A 17,323-nucleotide genomic window follows, 5' to 3' on the forward strand; every position below is an offset into this window, starting at 1 on the left:
TTTCTATCGAGAAAATATCATGGAATCATGTTTCTAAAACGGTAGACGTATTGTGTTACTATTGAACTTTCTTGTCAAGAATTTTCATCACGACAACTTTAATAATATAAAAATTACGAAGGTTTAAAAAGGGCCGTAAATGTTAGAAAAATTAATTCATCACCTTAACATGCACGTATTAACTATTTCTGATTTCAGAATTTAAAGTCACAAACTATTAGCATACATTTCCAATAATACGCACAGATTATAACAATGTGCAATACCATCAAATGGGCACAAAATTATGCATTTGATTTATGTTCAGTTTAAGTCAGACACGTCAATCGTGACTACAAGACGTGCATTAATTTAATATTAATAGTAAAGATATAAAATCGGTGAAGGTTGTATGTATCTATTTATTAAACCGTATTCGTAGAATTGAGAGTGATTGATGTTTATAAACACATGTCAGCAATTTGAACCTCTATCGTACGTTTAACTCACAGTTTAACTGCTTATCCGTGATTCGTCCTGTTGCGAAGGTTTTATTATTTTTGTATTTAAAAAGTAATTTTTACTTTCTTAACTTTTAAAATAACCAACTTTACGAGTATATTTCTATGCACAAAACAATTTTGAACAGTTTCAAAACCTTAATTGAGGAAGAATAAAAAAATAATTCAATTAATAATCACTACATAGTATAAAACAAAGTCGCTTTCCCTGTCCCTATGTCCCTATGTCCCTTTGTACGCTTAAATCTTTGAAACTACGCAACGGATTTTGATGCGGTTTTTTTTAATAGATAGAGTGATTCAAGAGGAAGGTTTATATGTATAATAAGATCCATTAAGTAGTGGAGAAGTACTGTTATTTTTGAGGTTTCTAATGTGATGTCGTAAAAAATTACATTTATTCCGCTTACATTGCAAACGCAGGCTGAACCCTACTAAGTATTATACACATTGAAAAGGTCTACAGAAAAGTCCGCGATGGTATATGTCTATCTCTTATGGATAACCCACAATAACTTTTTTTTGTCATTTACTTTTTACGACAAATAATGGCTAATTTTCGAAGCGATTTTAACCAATACAGCATTAATCCTTAACCAATTAAATACCTTGAATACATTGTTCATTTAATATAGATCTATATGGCCCTTTACACCGCATGATTTAAGTGAATATTTTCGAAGATATTACAGATTTAAAAATTGCGGGACGTAGCGTTTGCGGCCGCCCGGCTATGTATTTTATACCCGTGCGAATTGCGATGCCGCGGCCGGAGCGGGCCGCTATATTTTTATACCTAGGTATACAATACAACGTTCACAATTTTTCTGTAGTGTATTTAGTATCAGCATTGCACCCGTGCGAAGCCGGGGCGGGTCGCTAGTAGAAGAATAAAACGAATACACGCGCCAGCTGCCAAGCTCTGGCTTCAATCAAAAATCAAGTTTTAAAAAAGGCAAAGCTATCGTTGTTCTTTTTGAGTCAAAACGTGGGCGTCAAAATCGAACATATGCAATGCAAATTTTTCGTCTACAACTTGACTGAGTGAACAATACGTTGCCAAACTTCCTTTGTTCCTTTTACGCGTATATAATACGTGTGAGTAGGTATAGCATGGCGCCGAATTATGGCCGACAGATTTAATAACATTTAGACTGTCCAACACAATTTATTATGTTTAATATTTTCCACGTTTCGTAACAAGTTATGTAATACCGAATGGAAAGGACTCATTTGTAGTTGTAGACCTAGCCTATTTAATATAAACAAATTACGAACTAATATTATAATAGGGAAAATGTTATAAACACACTCAAATATATTTAGAAAAACCGAAATAACACAAACCGCCTACGTAAGACATTTGTATAGCTAATAGACTAAATAGCTTTTTCATTATTGCAAGTAACAAATACCTACACCATAATAACTAAAAGCATTAACGTGCTCATAAAATGGAACATGTACTTTGATTTAGGTCAAGTTGAAGTAGGTACATCATAAAATCCTTAATTAAGAGATGGGGGTGGGTTTTTAGAGTGCTTCTTTTATTTATGTCTAGTTAGGTAATTTTGACTGTTTTCCAATAATCATACACCATATTTGATCAGAAAATCAATATAACAAAAAACTATCAATACATTTAAATTATTGGATTGTTTAAATGAGTCCTATTCGATATCCCAAAAGAAAATTTGTAAGTAACTAACTTATTCAAAAACATATTAAAAAAAAGAACACCACTCTATACTCTATGGTGTATTCGCTGTGTGCGTGTTTGAGAACATTGGAACACACCCACCGACGCGCCGAAAATTTGCGGCCGATAGAGTTTTTGTCCGCCGCCGAGTGTCAAGGACACGCGCGCTTCTGTTGCTACGTTCAAAATGACTTAACCTTTTTTTGAAGTTATTCAACGTTTCTTTTGGCTGCGAATGAATCTTTTAATTCGCAAATGGCGCTGTTCTTAAAATAATTTCGTATTTTTAAGCAAAGTATTTATATTAGGGACTGATAACTGAGATCTAGGTATATAAGACTCTACAATTTTCCTTCAACAGGTACCTACCTAGTTAGTAATGAATATTCTAACTTCTTCTCTTAATTTTTAACTTTTAAGTGATATAAAAAGACCGATACCTACTATATTCATCACAAAGCTTTTACTGAGAACGTGAAACATTGACCCTAAATCAAAAGCTCTCCAAAACTTCAAATTGTCTCTGACTCTAAATTTGTTTTTTTTTCTCTTTATTCGTCACATTCTCTTATGCCAGAATTATGGAAAGATAAGATTTTTGACAGTAATTCTAAAACGGATGTGAAACAATTTTATATCTTACCAACGGTAATGTCATTGACCTTAATAGCATGGAATAAATATTAAGAATCATGTTCTTTAGATTTAGCCGCTATAAAACGTAGGTCAGTATGTTTTAAATCGTACTTTTTAACATAAAATCTGGACATCCGTTTTATGGAAATCGTAGTGTTATAATAATTAATTAAAGACACACATTTAAATACATTTATTTTGATACGACATTTAATTAAGTTAATATACATAATATATTCTTATGGTTATGCATAATAGATTCTTATAGAAAACATGACAATTTTATTTACCATAGAAATTTAATTTCGTTAAATAAATTAACCAGAAATAATTATTTAAAATATTTTAAACAGAATTAAAATAATTTTATCAGTTTTTCAACTTATCTACTAATAAATGTATTAGTAGGGTAAGGTTGCTCAAGTCGTACCCCCTAAGGAAATTATGCTATAATATTCACGACAATTGAAATAATACAAAATAATCCACATTTACTGAATCTTTATTTAGTTGTCTATTATTAAAAAATCACAGAAACTTACAATGTTAATATTAAAATATATATTTTAACGTTTTTCAAAAACATACCTTCGGTACGATTAAGGCGCCTAGTTGCCTAATTCGTACCACATACAGCCTAAGTCGTACTTAGAAAATACACTTTAGTGAAGATATAATAAACTATATAGAAAAATTCTTAATAATAAGAGATCAATTTTAAGTAAGTTAAAATTACAAATAATTCAGTCTGAGATTAACTTAAGCATATTATTTGGTAATTATTTTAGTGAATAACAAAATCTTAGACCTAAATAGAAGTACGAGTAAAGAATTTTTAACAGGTACTACTTAAGCAGCTGGATCTTTGAGGTTGAAAAATAAAATTACTAACACAACCTAAAAATTTTCTCCTGTTTGAGTATGCCCAAACGATTGACAGATAAGCATTAAAAATCGTTGTAAACAAAGACAAAATATAAAGATAACATTCCTGCCGTAAAAAGCTTATGAATGAGTCGTTAATTTTACATGAAAAGTGATAAAAACCTTACTTTTTGAATTATTTTCGCTGCACGAAGCCGACCGCCTGACCACTTGTTTACGCTTGCTCGCGCGACTAAATAGTTCACGTTAACAACACTAGATGGCCCAATTCAATGGTATCAGACGAGATATTGGTGGGGTACGACTAACGCCGTGGTACGACTTGAGCAACCTTACCCTACTTACGTTAATAAGTTTTGTTTTTCCTATAAGTTACCTATCTGATATCTCCCCAGTGTTTGTAATAAAAAACAACTGTTTACGATTAAAAATAATGCGTAGGATTTAGTCGAATTTCAAAACTACCAAGAGCAGTTGTCAAAAATCAAAAAGTAGTGAGCTACATTTCGAAACGATAATAAATTATTTCCGATCGTTTGAAACATAATTTATTTGATGGTCTTATAAAATAAATATAAACAACTTCACAATCCACTTTACAGGTTTTTATATTATATCAAATCATAAGTACGACATCAATTTATTAAGGTATTGGTAGATTATTGAATAATTTAACAATTTATAAAAATCGACTGCTTGAGGTTATTTAACTAAATATAGCACGAGTTAACTAAATAAAATATAGGGTACATATAACATAATAATATACTCGTAGGTATATATTCATATTATCAATGGTCTTCTTGAGACCTTGTAGACTTGTAGAGCCTTTGTAGAGTTGAAAAATTTGGTAGATACCTATGCCTTAGGAATTAAACTATTTAAAAGTAAAAGATGAATTAACGATTTATAGTTATAATTTTCCACCAAACCAAATTGATTCAGTACCTGCAAACAACTAGATGAAATTAATACCAACTGACTTTATAGTGAAACCGCTATATTGGTTCTGTTCATATTATGTTCATTACATAAAAGCCTATTGAGCCAACCTTTATCCACAGATTGGCGCCAGATTGGGTTTCATTGTTGCTTATATTCATTACCTTGATATTAATAATCAGATAATAGCTGCCGTTATATCATGTTATATGAACTTGCTCGTAATACATACATTCAATATGAACTTTATGTTGGTGACTATACCTTAGTACTGTAGTTTTTTTACTTGAAATTCCTTCAGTCATAACATCATTAGCTATTGCACAGTATTTCTATGAAGTAAAACAGCTTTCTAACAGCAAAATAAAACTAATACAATTTAATTGACATGATATGTTAAATCGTAAGTATATATCAGAGTGGGTGCGCCCGAAACTAGGTTACCCATTTCTCGTAACGAGACTCGAGGACAGAGACAGGGCGACCTTCCTTCGAATGCCCCTTATGTCGTTTTAGAAATTACATATTTCACCCCTCGTAAAGACCCCGGGGTAATGAACCTTCCATCCTTTACACTCCCATACAAAAAGAAAAAGCAAGGAACAAAATATTGCAAATCGCTGCCGACAAGTACCTTTATACGCAGTTCTTATCTCGGTGTGCGCAATAAAAGATATAATTTGCAAGTTTAGAGAAATTACACCCATAATGGCCTTGAGCCATAAAGAAAAGCAATCGGATAAAGTAAACATAATATATTTGTGGAGAACTAATCTGTGGCCCACGCGCTATCGGCCGGATACATTTATTTTTCATTTTCCTTTTTGGGATACGGACGTCCTACTGCCTGTGTTTGCATATTATATGGCCGACAATCATGTGCGGGACGACCTACGCGAATGTACTTTTGTGACATTTAAACAGCGCTCTATAAATTAACATATTTTATGCACAGCTGCAACAATCGTAAAGTCTTGCTGCTTTCCCCAATCCGCTGAAATGTTTAATTTGGAGGTATAAAATCTTTGATGAGAGTGCGATGTATTTGCACAGATGTTACGTTTACTCGCCAAATAACTAACTGGTTAGATTGGCTACTGATGGACACGACGGCCGACATTGCGTAAAACGTGCATTAGTGTCCTCAGTTTTTTGTGTACCCATACAAGTTTTTGCTGTAACGACTTATCTGGAAACATGTTTAGCGTTTAATAGCGAATAATTTTCTATTATAATGACAGCTTAATATATGCTTTTAGTAAAGCGTGCTAAATGGAAGTAAAAACTTTAAGCTGAGATGTGATTATATAAGGATATTCACTTTTAGAGGTTCCTTTCGAAAACAATTGCTTGTCGCCTGCCTTGAAATCGTGTACGTTTAAAGGATGTATCGCTGTGTACGGTCGTCTTGGCACATTTTCTCTCAGCCAACGGAATAAGCAAAACGATATTCGCATCTAGGTTACGCCGAGTCTGCTTTATTGTATTTACGTGACAGATATGAGAGATATACAGATAGCCGTTCTGGCTGGGTCAAGGTGCCCAACAGTGCTTTCGAGCATATCTAAATATGGAACCAAAGCATTTAGCTCCCGTTTCAATCGTATCTACGAATCGTGTTTTCGGTCACGCTGCGGCCGTGTTCTTGTTGTACAAAGATACCCTAATTTCCACATAATGCTGAATATGCTAACACCAGTGTCCAGTATCATATCAGTTAATCACTTCATCCACATCTGTCCTTGCCACCATACATCTACCTATACAGCTTGCGCAGCGCGACGGCCGAACAATAGGCGAGATGATACGCCTCGCGGAAGAGTTTTAAATACGTCGTAAAAAGCGCTAGTTTTAATTTTATGGCTAGCATACAATTGATGCCAGTAAAATGTTTTTTATTGGAGAAGCATCCTGGCTACGAGGTCGCAATACTTAGGCGACAATTAAAAAACCTTTATAATCTCCATAGTTTGTAAATTGTAATACAATATTTGATAATAATTATTATTATTTCAATTCCTTTGATATATGTATTTAATGTATTAATCGTAATTTTCTTTCTTTCCAGATCACGAAACGTTACCAACGTTACCATAACCCGTGAAGACTTCTATTTGTAAGACTAAAGTGCCATCGGGAACCAGTTTACCACGATCAGTGATATTTAGTGTTAACTTAGTGTTAGTGTATCCGTGATATAGACTAGTATTGATAGTTTTAGTGTGAAACGTGACCAAAAAGAAGCGAAGCTGGCTCCCTACAAGGATATAATGAATTCGTCGAGCATGAGCTCAGCCGTGCCGACAATCAAATGTGAAGACACGTCTCCGTCGCCGACGGCTGCCGTCGGCACCGACGGGGAACCTGGTGCCTTCCTCAGCGTTAACCTGAACGCTGCAATGATTAACCTCCTGGCGGCAGAGAATGCGGGCACCACCACCTTACGGACCCCGGAAATCGTGAATGACGTCATAACCATGACGAACCCCTTAGACCAGTATAATTACGACAAGAATTCAAACTTTAAGGTGAGTTCTTTATTTTTAGTACAAATAAATCGTTAATTGAATCTGACAAAATTATAGTTTCTGCAAGAATAATATGTTATTACGTCTGATTACAAATTTGAACTAATAGAGCATAGTAGAGTTAATTTAATGTTAAAATTATTATAGTCTATTGTGAACAGGATGTTTAAATATTTTGTAAGCTTTATAAAATCATGAACGTTGGTCACGGCTTGTTTCAGTAGCTTTTACGATACTTCGTATCTTATAGTTGACCCTGAATATAAGTTCTTAGAATACCTAGTTAAGTGCTTTAAATTGAACAAACACCTACACTTAGATAAAGTGCTAGATTAAGAACCATTATTGTTGTATAATTCGATTATTATTTATTGAAAGGCAATAAATACACTAGGTATTGTGTTTATTGTCATTTGTATCATAGTAAGTATAGGTACGTACGCTAATAGTTGTAGGTATAAAACAATACTTACCTAATTGTGACGTTATTCAGTATTCCTACCAGAAATAACTGTACTACCTACTCCATTCTCAAATGTTGGTTTTGTTAATTTTATTCAACAGAATGTAACATACCTACTTACAGTTATTTAAAAGGATTACATTTTCTTCTTTAAATAGTACCTAACATAACTAAAATAAACGTACAGATAATTCGAACAATTTATTGGAGCATTTCTTGGCAAATCGTCCGCACAGTCACAATCCTTAACATAATAAATATTCGCTCGCTAGGACACAGCTGCAGCTTTGAGTCCTAGCGTCGCATGTTTAGATCGCAAATCGATCAGAATGCAAAGCCTATCCTTGCAGCATTTAGGTTGCAAGTGGAACGCTCGACCGCATGCAAAATAAGTTGATTCCTTGCCAAGTATCGGATGCCACGTAACGCCACGTGACGGATCCACAACATTGGATAAGCAGTCGTTACCGGTCGTGAACCCGCGGGGAACTGCATCAGACCTCGTGGCGCCGATCTCCCATCCAGTTATCAGTATTTACAAATCATATAAATACCTACGTTCATGTACACAGGATTATCGCTGCGTTCATGAATGAAGCGCTGATTATAATACGTACGGTGAATTCAGAGCGTGAAATGACAATAGACAAAGGAATGATTACTTATTTATCTGATGTGACACATTTTGCATAATGGGCAGTGGGATTTGTTACTATTTTCATTAAGTGCCGCTGCCTTTTATAATTTAATCGTACGTGAGCAGAATGTTTTGTAGTCACAGCTCGCAAAACATTAATTGAATGTATTTTACAATGTTTTTGTAAAATCGTTATTGTTCCTACAGAGATACACTAATTTAGAGAATAGTTGATAGGTACACGATAATAAATTGAATTATAAAATAATTAAACTCTCATCATAAAATAGGACAGGTCTGTCCCCCCTTTACTGATATAATTAAAATTTGTTTCTTCTTCTAATTGCAGAGCATAAGCGGGAATGACTCTAACTCATCCATGTCGAATGGCTCGTCAGCCACTTCACCAGCCTCTGCTACTCCGCCGAGTATACAAAAGGTAATATGCATTTAATTGTATGAATATATTATAATTCCTTGCAAATATTGTAATTAAAATTATTTTATTTGCAAGTCATTCTATTAGATAGGATTTTTAACGAATGCACAGTAGGTATTGGTTACTTTTATATGGTACCGTTATCATAATTGTAGTCAGTTGCATTTATTTATATGTATTTATTTATTATATATTTTTCTGAATAAGTGTATGTTTTTCATTGAATTTATAAATGACGTCATAAACTGTTTTATTTAAATAAATTATCCAATACATAAATCAATACAAAATTTTAGATCATGTAAATAACAATAAGATAAAAATAAAAAATGATATGAAGATAAGATACTTGATATGGAAGTTAATGCAATTGCTGTGTTGAGTTATTTATCATTATAAAAGTGCATAACTGATATTAAAAATGTACTTAGGTAACACATTAATGACACGACTAAATCCGCACTTATCAATACAGAAACTTTTCCCGTTGATTAAAAGGTCGGAAATATTAACAGTGTATAATTTATTATATTAGATACTAGCTTTCCGCCCGCGGCTTCGCCCGCATTTTCAAAGATAAACCCGCATAGTTCCCGTTCCCGTGGGATTTCCGGGATAAAACCTATCCTATGTGTTAATCCAAGTTACCCTCTATATGTGTGCTAAAATTCATTGTAATCGGTTCAGTAGTTTTTGCGTGAAAGAGTAACAAACATCCATACAAACTTTCACATTTATAATATTAATAGGATGTTGATACCTATTGGTTTCGATTTGTGTGCGTATTTGAGTGAAGAATTTGTTATTGGATCTTCTAAAAGAATGTATTTACATGAAGAAGAAAGAACCAACTTTTTTATAGTGATTAATAGCCTTCCATGAAATGTGTTATACAAGCATATCCCTTCAGATATACCTAGTACCTGACCGGAGACATAAAGTATATTTAATTTAGCTCTTTAAATTTTGTTTAGCTTATCAGTTTACGCAATATTGATAAACAATAAAGTCACGCCTTAGTCGCTCATGGCATATCAACTATAGTAAGCCCCGCCCATTGCTAAAGCCTGTCATTTATACGAGTATGTGATAACATGAAACCTTATCGAATATTTGGCATCATAATATAGCAGTAAAGTCCTTTCTCATTATCTATGATATACAACTTTGAAAAATAATGTAACTACCTCTATAAGAAATGTAAGAATTTCATAATCATTGACATTTTACATAGAGGCTAGAAACATCTATAAATTAAATCAACATTACGTCGCTTTGATTTAACTTGGCACTTATATATATTATATTATTGAGAATTCTTAAAGGCAATTAGGTGCCTATGTATTTTATAAGCTATAAAAGCTAAGCTAAGCAACAAACAGCCCTTTTATGGTGAACTAAGACGCACTAAACAATACAATAATGATTATCATAACAAAGTAGGTACTTTGTTTTCAGTCTGAAAATCAATCAATTACAAAAATTGCTTCCCATTCAATTAAGTTCTATCGACGATAACAACTATTATTTTTTCATACAAATCCCAGACAATAAGCGGATGTTATAAATGTGAGAAAAATATACATATACACATTACTGATTCAATACCTAGTGGTTAAATTGCGATTGCATATTTTATGTTAATGTTGCCGGCGTAATTATTAATTTGCTTTTAATTAAAAAAAAACTTCGAGCGAGAATCTCAATTATTTTTACATTAATTACCTACTAAAATAATCTCTGCTGGAGTTTACGTAAAATCTTTAAATGTTTTTAATGGCAGGATTTTAAATTGTACAATACTGTTAATTAATAAAATGTTTTTAATAGTTATTGTAATTGTTTCTTAATTGCAATAAGCTGTGGGCTTAAGGCTAGCTTCCTCTGTAAACTACAAATGTGAACACATTTATGGCCTTCATAATTATTCAATCAAGGTGAAGTAATAATGAATCATAATAAAAAAATAGTCACGATGTTTACTTTAAGTGTAACTTAATAGTGACTTGAAGACAAATTGATCGATCAAGTCATATTGAATTAATTCCGAAATCCAATGTACAAATTGGTTGAAAGCAAGAGTCGTTAGATAAATAGTGTGTTATGTAAAACTTTGATTGATATTTAATGTTCTTCACCTCCAAAATATTAGGTAACCTTGTCTAGTACTTATAAAAAGTATTAACATGTGTAGTTATGTTTTTACGAAATAAATATTAAAGAAATAAATAATATGCGTAGTTTTTGATAGTGTCGCAAGCTGCTCGAACTTAAATGGCTATATGGAAAATTACTATAATAAATTTAAAATTAGTAAACAAAGATAACTTCAATATACCTGACCGCATGTTTTGCGTTCAAACAAATATACAGGTATACCTATATAATATAGGTATACTAAGTATAGAGTCCAGAGAACCATTAAATTCCCTAGAATGATTGCAAAACTTATTAGGCAGAATTATCATACCTAATACACAAACAAATGTTGTCCACATATTGTAATGCTAATGCATGTGTTTGTTACGGACAAAACAAATGCTCTACAATCTACAAGATCCCAATCAATCACAACTGCATAATACAACATACAACTATCATTATTATTTCTCACACATTATAAAGGAGCTATAATCTCGATTTACGACGGACGATATCTTTTGCAGACGTGTTCGGAATTAATAAAGGCTGGCTTGAAGTTGTCGATAGAGTCAAAGCGGAAGATGTCCGGCAGCGACACGGATGGCGGCATGAAACGGATGAAAAAGGAGGAAAGTGACGACGACTATGACAGCAGTCATACACAGCCGCCGAAGAATGAGGTGAGATGCTTTATACTTGTACTTTTAAACTACCCTTTTGGCTCGGTTCAAAAATCGAGTGTGAACAAGTGATGATATTTGCACCGAATTTCTAAAACTTAAATAATGAGTAGGATATTAAGTAGGTAGGTAGGTATTTTGCTAAATCTAATAAGAAGGCTAATTCGCTGTACTAATACTTTTAATCCAATACAAGTAAGGTATATAAAAAACGTTAGTCAACGCTTCAATTTTTTATTTGTAGAGACGATATGATAATGTTTTACGATTGGTATATTCTACTTTATTTTTCATTTGGGACTATCCATTAACTAAACACACAAAAGCTGCACCCTACGACGACCCAATTTCGTAACTCTTTCATAAAATAATTTTAATCGATTTATATCATATTTCTTTGATGGTACAAAAGTCGAAAGGAATAAGGAAGAAAAGGGAGCTCCTATTATGTAAGCCCCTTTAAAACAAGTTACCTTATATTGCTATTAATTTACATTTAATATTCAAGACTGTTTTCATAGTTTCGATTTGTGAATTTACGACTTTAATCCTCTCAGACGACCATATGCTTCGAAGTAATAAAATATTTACGGTTTTTTTATAATTCTCACTAATCCCTATAAAACCATTGCTGATCACGTTTTGATAGATCGTTTCATAAATCAAATCTTTGCCTTTATCGACCTCCAATGATATTAATTTAAATTAACATATTTCGTCATCCCAGTAGATAATAATTATCAATCAAAGTATATCAATCATTGATAAACACTTGTTACATTTGTCAAATAACATACAAACATAGATTGATCGAAATAAAATGTGGTTGCTTTTGAAGAAACTTGAAATATTTACTTAACTACTTGAATAAAAATATTTACAAACCTTGTGACCTGCAAAAATTACAATTGTCGCCTCGCCATATTTGTTGGCGGTAATTCTGTATGGCTATTAAAACATCAGGATAGTAATAATCATATTTTTTCATCAAATTTATCGCTTCCTCACATATGGGAGGTCGAGTAATAAATCGCACGTGATGTATGAAAATTAAAATTTAGCGGTAGCTTACTGACGTAGATTCATTAGTTATAAATTTTGTTTTAAAACGAGATAACGTTCCAACCTTCCTATTCCAATTAATTCATTAAAACCACGATTGTTTTGAGTTAAAACATGTTTTTTCGTCACAATTGCTATATAGGTTAGCGACGCGTGGGAAAAAATGTGACTGATGTGTTTTTTAACTGCTTGCCGCGAACGTTATAAAAGCTCTGTAACCCAAAAACAAAAAAACAATCCGAATAATAAAAGTTTTTAAGTGCATATTACCCGCACTTAAAAAGGTCCTAACCTCTTTGCTTTCTCACGTAATTTACCTAACGAACTATACTCGATGCAGGAAATGAGAAAGTGTTCCTAATGAGGCGCATGCATTTCAATTGTAACCATAGAATTTCTATTAACTTTTATGACTGCCACCCAGTTTACTAGGAAGAGCAGCGAGTAACAGGGATTGCAAATCGTATCTAAACTAACCTTTATGGGGACTGTCGCAGCATTATAATTCAACGGCTTTATTGAAGTTTTATGGGTTTACAAAGAAGGCTGGCATTGCAAATGCGCTGTAGTCGTGACTTAACTTCCTGATGGACGCGTAGCATGAATGTTGCAAATAAAGCCGAAACGTGAGGGATTATAGTGCATCGCTAATAAAGTATAATTCGATATAGTCAATAGGAAGTAGGGATTAGAGATGGTAATATATTTTATTATACACAAACACGATAAGATAGATACGAGGATTTATTATCAGTACATTGACACACATTACAATGTTTTTCCTTAACTTATCTTTCAAGTTACGAATGCGAAAAAGCGTATCGGCGTTGATAACAAAGTATAGAATTTGCTGCATCTGAAAAACTGATCTATTCACATTTATCTGAAAATCATCTCTTACCCCGACCTTGACCAATTTATTTAAAATAAGCGTAAAGTGATTCGTTTTCACGGTTGGCGACTTTACATTTCTTATTTAAATAGCTGTTATGCAATGCAGTTTGCATATGAATAATACAATAAATTCTTGCACTTGAATAAAATAAATAGTTATTTCGCAACAAGTCACGGATTAAGTATTTAAGAATATTTTCTCTTTATTTATTCCGGATTTAACTACTCATCAGACGATATATCTATATTTTTTACTCGTGTTTTTAAACGCGTCTTTAATACCTACCTATATTAAAATATGCAGTGTCACTTTTACAATAATAACGATAACTCCTAATCTTTCTTTTGTTTTCATATATCTAAGATAATATTTAACAATTTCATCGTACATTTTCCAGTTAACACCCGAAGACGAAGAGCGTAGACGTCGCAGAAGAGAACGGAACAAAATAGCAGCGACCAAGTGCAGGATGAAGAAGCGGGAACGGACTGTGAATCTTGTGAACGAGAGCGAAGTACTGGAGAACCAGAATATTGACCTCAAAGCGCAACTTAAGGTATGTACCTACTGCGTGATTCTTATATCTTAAAACAAGTTTGAGTAAAATTGTGATATTGTACGAAGCAAGTACGAAATAAAAACCTATAACAAAACGACTATTTTACTGTCTGTGTTAATGTTTGTTGCAGAATATTTCGTTAACTTTAATACTACATATTTTCTTTTCAGGATTTGGAGGTGCAGAAACGACAGCTCATGGATATGTTATCCGTCCACGCGGCGTCATGTCTCAAGAACAATTCCAACCGAACGTCCCCAACGACGTCGTACAACATGCTGCGATCTTTCGAATCCCCAACAACATTCCCCGTCAACTTCGACGCTCACTCACCTTACATTAGACCCGAATCTGCCAATATCCTCGCTTCCAGCTACACATGCGTCACACCCCTCAACGGGAATTCTTCCATAGACAGCATGTCCCCTCTAGACTCAACGTACATCGCACCCCAAACCATAGACGTCGATTACAGCAGACCAGACAGTGTCCTCAGTCTTCCGCCCACTTCCGACGCAAACTACATCACCACTGACGGATACTTGCCCAAAGCTACCAACATCCTCGGCCCCATTGAACAGGAAGCCGAGTACTATGACTCCGAACTGAATTACAACGTCTCGAGCCAACAATGCCACACTTACCCCGGCACTATTCAAGACGCTCAAACGAAACTCAACAATCTAAACGACGGCTGTTTAGTTTAGCCGAAGGGTAAGTATCTCTCCGTCGGGTCCAAAATTTACTTTCGACATGTATACGTATTTAGATCTTGAATAATTCGAAATGTTCATCAGTCTTCACATCGTTTCGCTTCCAATTCTGTGATTAAAAATTTATTGGTTGTTTATGTTGAAATTATAGTTGACGAAAGGATTATTTCGAAACGAAATTGTATGTCTACTGTGTAGAACAACAACGTAGAATAATGCGGTGCCCGTTAGCTCTTTGGATTGAAATTGCATTAAAATTAAACAGTTGAGCCCCGAGAGCCACGACACGGCTCATTATAGGTATTCAATATATTTTATTTGTGTTTACAAAGTGTTGTGAAAATAATTTTGAGTCACCGTTGTCAAATAACATTAAACTGTGTAACAGTTTCCTTAGTTAGATACACGTACATAATATTTAATTAAGTTGTTTTACTCTAACATTACCGCATCGTTATAAGTTCTATAATTTTGCTTTGATCTGTACAAAATATTTATTAAAGTTTAAGATCTGATTATCATTACGCACTAAGATGTCGGGTATTTTGAATATCCCCATTTAGCCGCCATAAGTCTAGTCGACTTTCGACACCAAATACACAAAACATCACATGATATCTTCCAGTACAATACAAATAGAATACCTCCTGTTGAAATTCCAAAAGTATATTTTATGTTACAGAAATTATTTTCACAGATTATAAAGGGATATATTACCGTATTGTGTAAGATTGCATAGTTTAAGACGCTTTAACTCAGAGTAAGAAGTGATATATTGTAAATTGTAATGAATTAATATAACTTGTTATAACTAATTACTCTATAAATTTTATGATATTCAGCTTTTATATTTCTCAGCTATTTGACACAAAGTGTCCCACTTAAATCTATCGTAAGTGCCTATATTTATTTGTTACTTGGTAATTGATATAATATTTTCTTCTTGACATTTTAATTGTATCGTATGTTAAAATTAATTAATATTAAGAAGTTTTAAAAATGTATTTGAGCTATTGTATAATTACTAATGAGAAATGACAAAATATGGATATGATATTTTTGACGAAATAATATTTAGTTAACATTTTACATATTTGCAAGAAAGGTGAGAAATAACTCCAGTACAATACAGTAATTATAAAAACTATTATGGCAACCAATGTCGATTTTACCAGGTGATCAATAGTAAAGTTTATAAAAAAATATGCCTTTATCATCCCTGATGATCTACTTTACATCAACGCACATAAAATAAATATGCAGAAGAATTTTATAACATTAAATGTATTTTTATTATGATCCATATTCGATGTAAGTTATAGCTGGTTGCCTTAGACAGACCGTGCCTTTTACCAGTGAACCTAGTCTAACGACTGCTGGCAGTGACAATCGAAGCAGTCAGTCGCGCAAGCATTTATTTTTATAGATTTGTGATAATCTAGAATAAAGCATCTTCGGCACAAATCAAATCTTTATATTTTAATAAGAAATTACGCCTCTGCTTAATTTAACGTAGGATTTACATAGAGTTATAGAGTAACCGTTAATGTTCTGTTATTTATGGTATGCTATCAAAATGTATGCTTCATATATGTGGTTATTAAAGTGTGGGTGATTTGACCTCAAAGTAATCTTTCGTTGAGATTGTCTTTAGAAGGTTCGTTTATTGTGTTAGGGTAGCATTGATAACAATATTGAAAAGTAAATACGATTCAAATCTTTAACAGTACATATTTATGTAAGATTTGTAACAACAGAATATATTGTCATTTATGTATTTTTAATTTTTCTATAAAATTAAGTTCCAAATGAACTGCGTATTTTAATTTTAAATGGAAAGTACATAGTTACGTGAATTTTAATAATTAAAAGAAATTGTAACTTTAAACATATCTGTCTGTATTGATATAAATTCAAATAAAATCAAATTTCAAATTTCAAATTTCAAATTTATTTATTTGTTTCACAATTTTTACAACTCATATAAATTGTAGTAAATCCCTGGTTAACCCACTAGGAAAATCCTGTGCGGGGTCAACCAGTGACCTCCGTCGGCTTAGCATAATTGTATAAAGTACTGGTTTTATGATTTTATTTTATGATTTAACGAAGAAGGAAGACTATCAGATATATTTTGTATTATAAGACATATTATATTTTACATTTGAACCATGTCACAAAAAAGTGTGCTTAACTTAAAAGTGTTATATTAAACACATATTTCAACGAGAATGTACCAATCACTGTGAAACACACTATATTATATATTATTGAAGATTTTATATAACTGTGTATTATATTTGCCTTTTAAAATTCGGAATTAGTTGGAGTTGTTGCTATAAATTTTATAATTAGACATTGTAAGTGTTGAACATCACTTGTACCTGCTTCTTGATTATAAATATTTTGACAATCGAAGCAAAATTACTGTGCTTATTTACTTAAAAAATAAATCATATATTGCATATTATATTTTGTTTTATTTCCTTTACATGGCTACAATAAATCAATAAGTAAAACTTATGAAGCCTACCTCTCATGTA

The 17,323-nt window shown here is 32.8% G+C and overlaps 1 protein-coding gene across 1 annotated transcript in view; it reads left to right on the forward strand.

The window, feature by feature from the left end:
* The window catches only part of Atf3 (Activating transcription factor 3), a 49,024-nt gene extending 32,336 nt beyond the window's left edge, over positions 1 to 16,688 (forward strand). Inside the window, exons 2-6 of the mRNA XM_089697246.1 lie at positions 6,731 to 7,190; positions 8,640 to 8,729; positions 11,396 to 11,551; positions 13,906 to 14,064; positions 14,238 to 16,688. Of these exons, the coding sequence (XP_089553372.1) occupies positions 6,933 to 7,190; positions 8,640 to 8,729; positions 11,396 to 11,551; positions 13,906 to 14,064; positions 14,238 to 14,774 (1,200 nt within the window). The 5' untranslated portion in view covers positions 6,731 to 6,932 and the 3' untranslated portion in view covers positions 14,775 to 16,688. The remainder of the gene's footprint in view (positions 1 to 6,730; positions 7,191 to 8,639; positions 8,730 to 11,395; positions 11,552 to 13,905; positions 14,065 to 14,237) is intronic.
* The last annotated feature ends 635 nt before the right edge of the window (positions 16,689 to 17,323 follow it).

This window comes from Colias philodice, chromosome 7 (assembly GCF_061535455.1).
Source record: "Colias philodice isolate Cphi_HAF_F1 chromosome 7, ilColPhil1 Martin Lab GWU primary, whole genome shotgun sequence".
Lineage (NCBI taxonomy): Eukaryota > Metazoa > Arthropoda > Insecta > Lepidoptera > Pieridae > Colias > Colias philodice.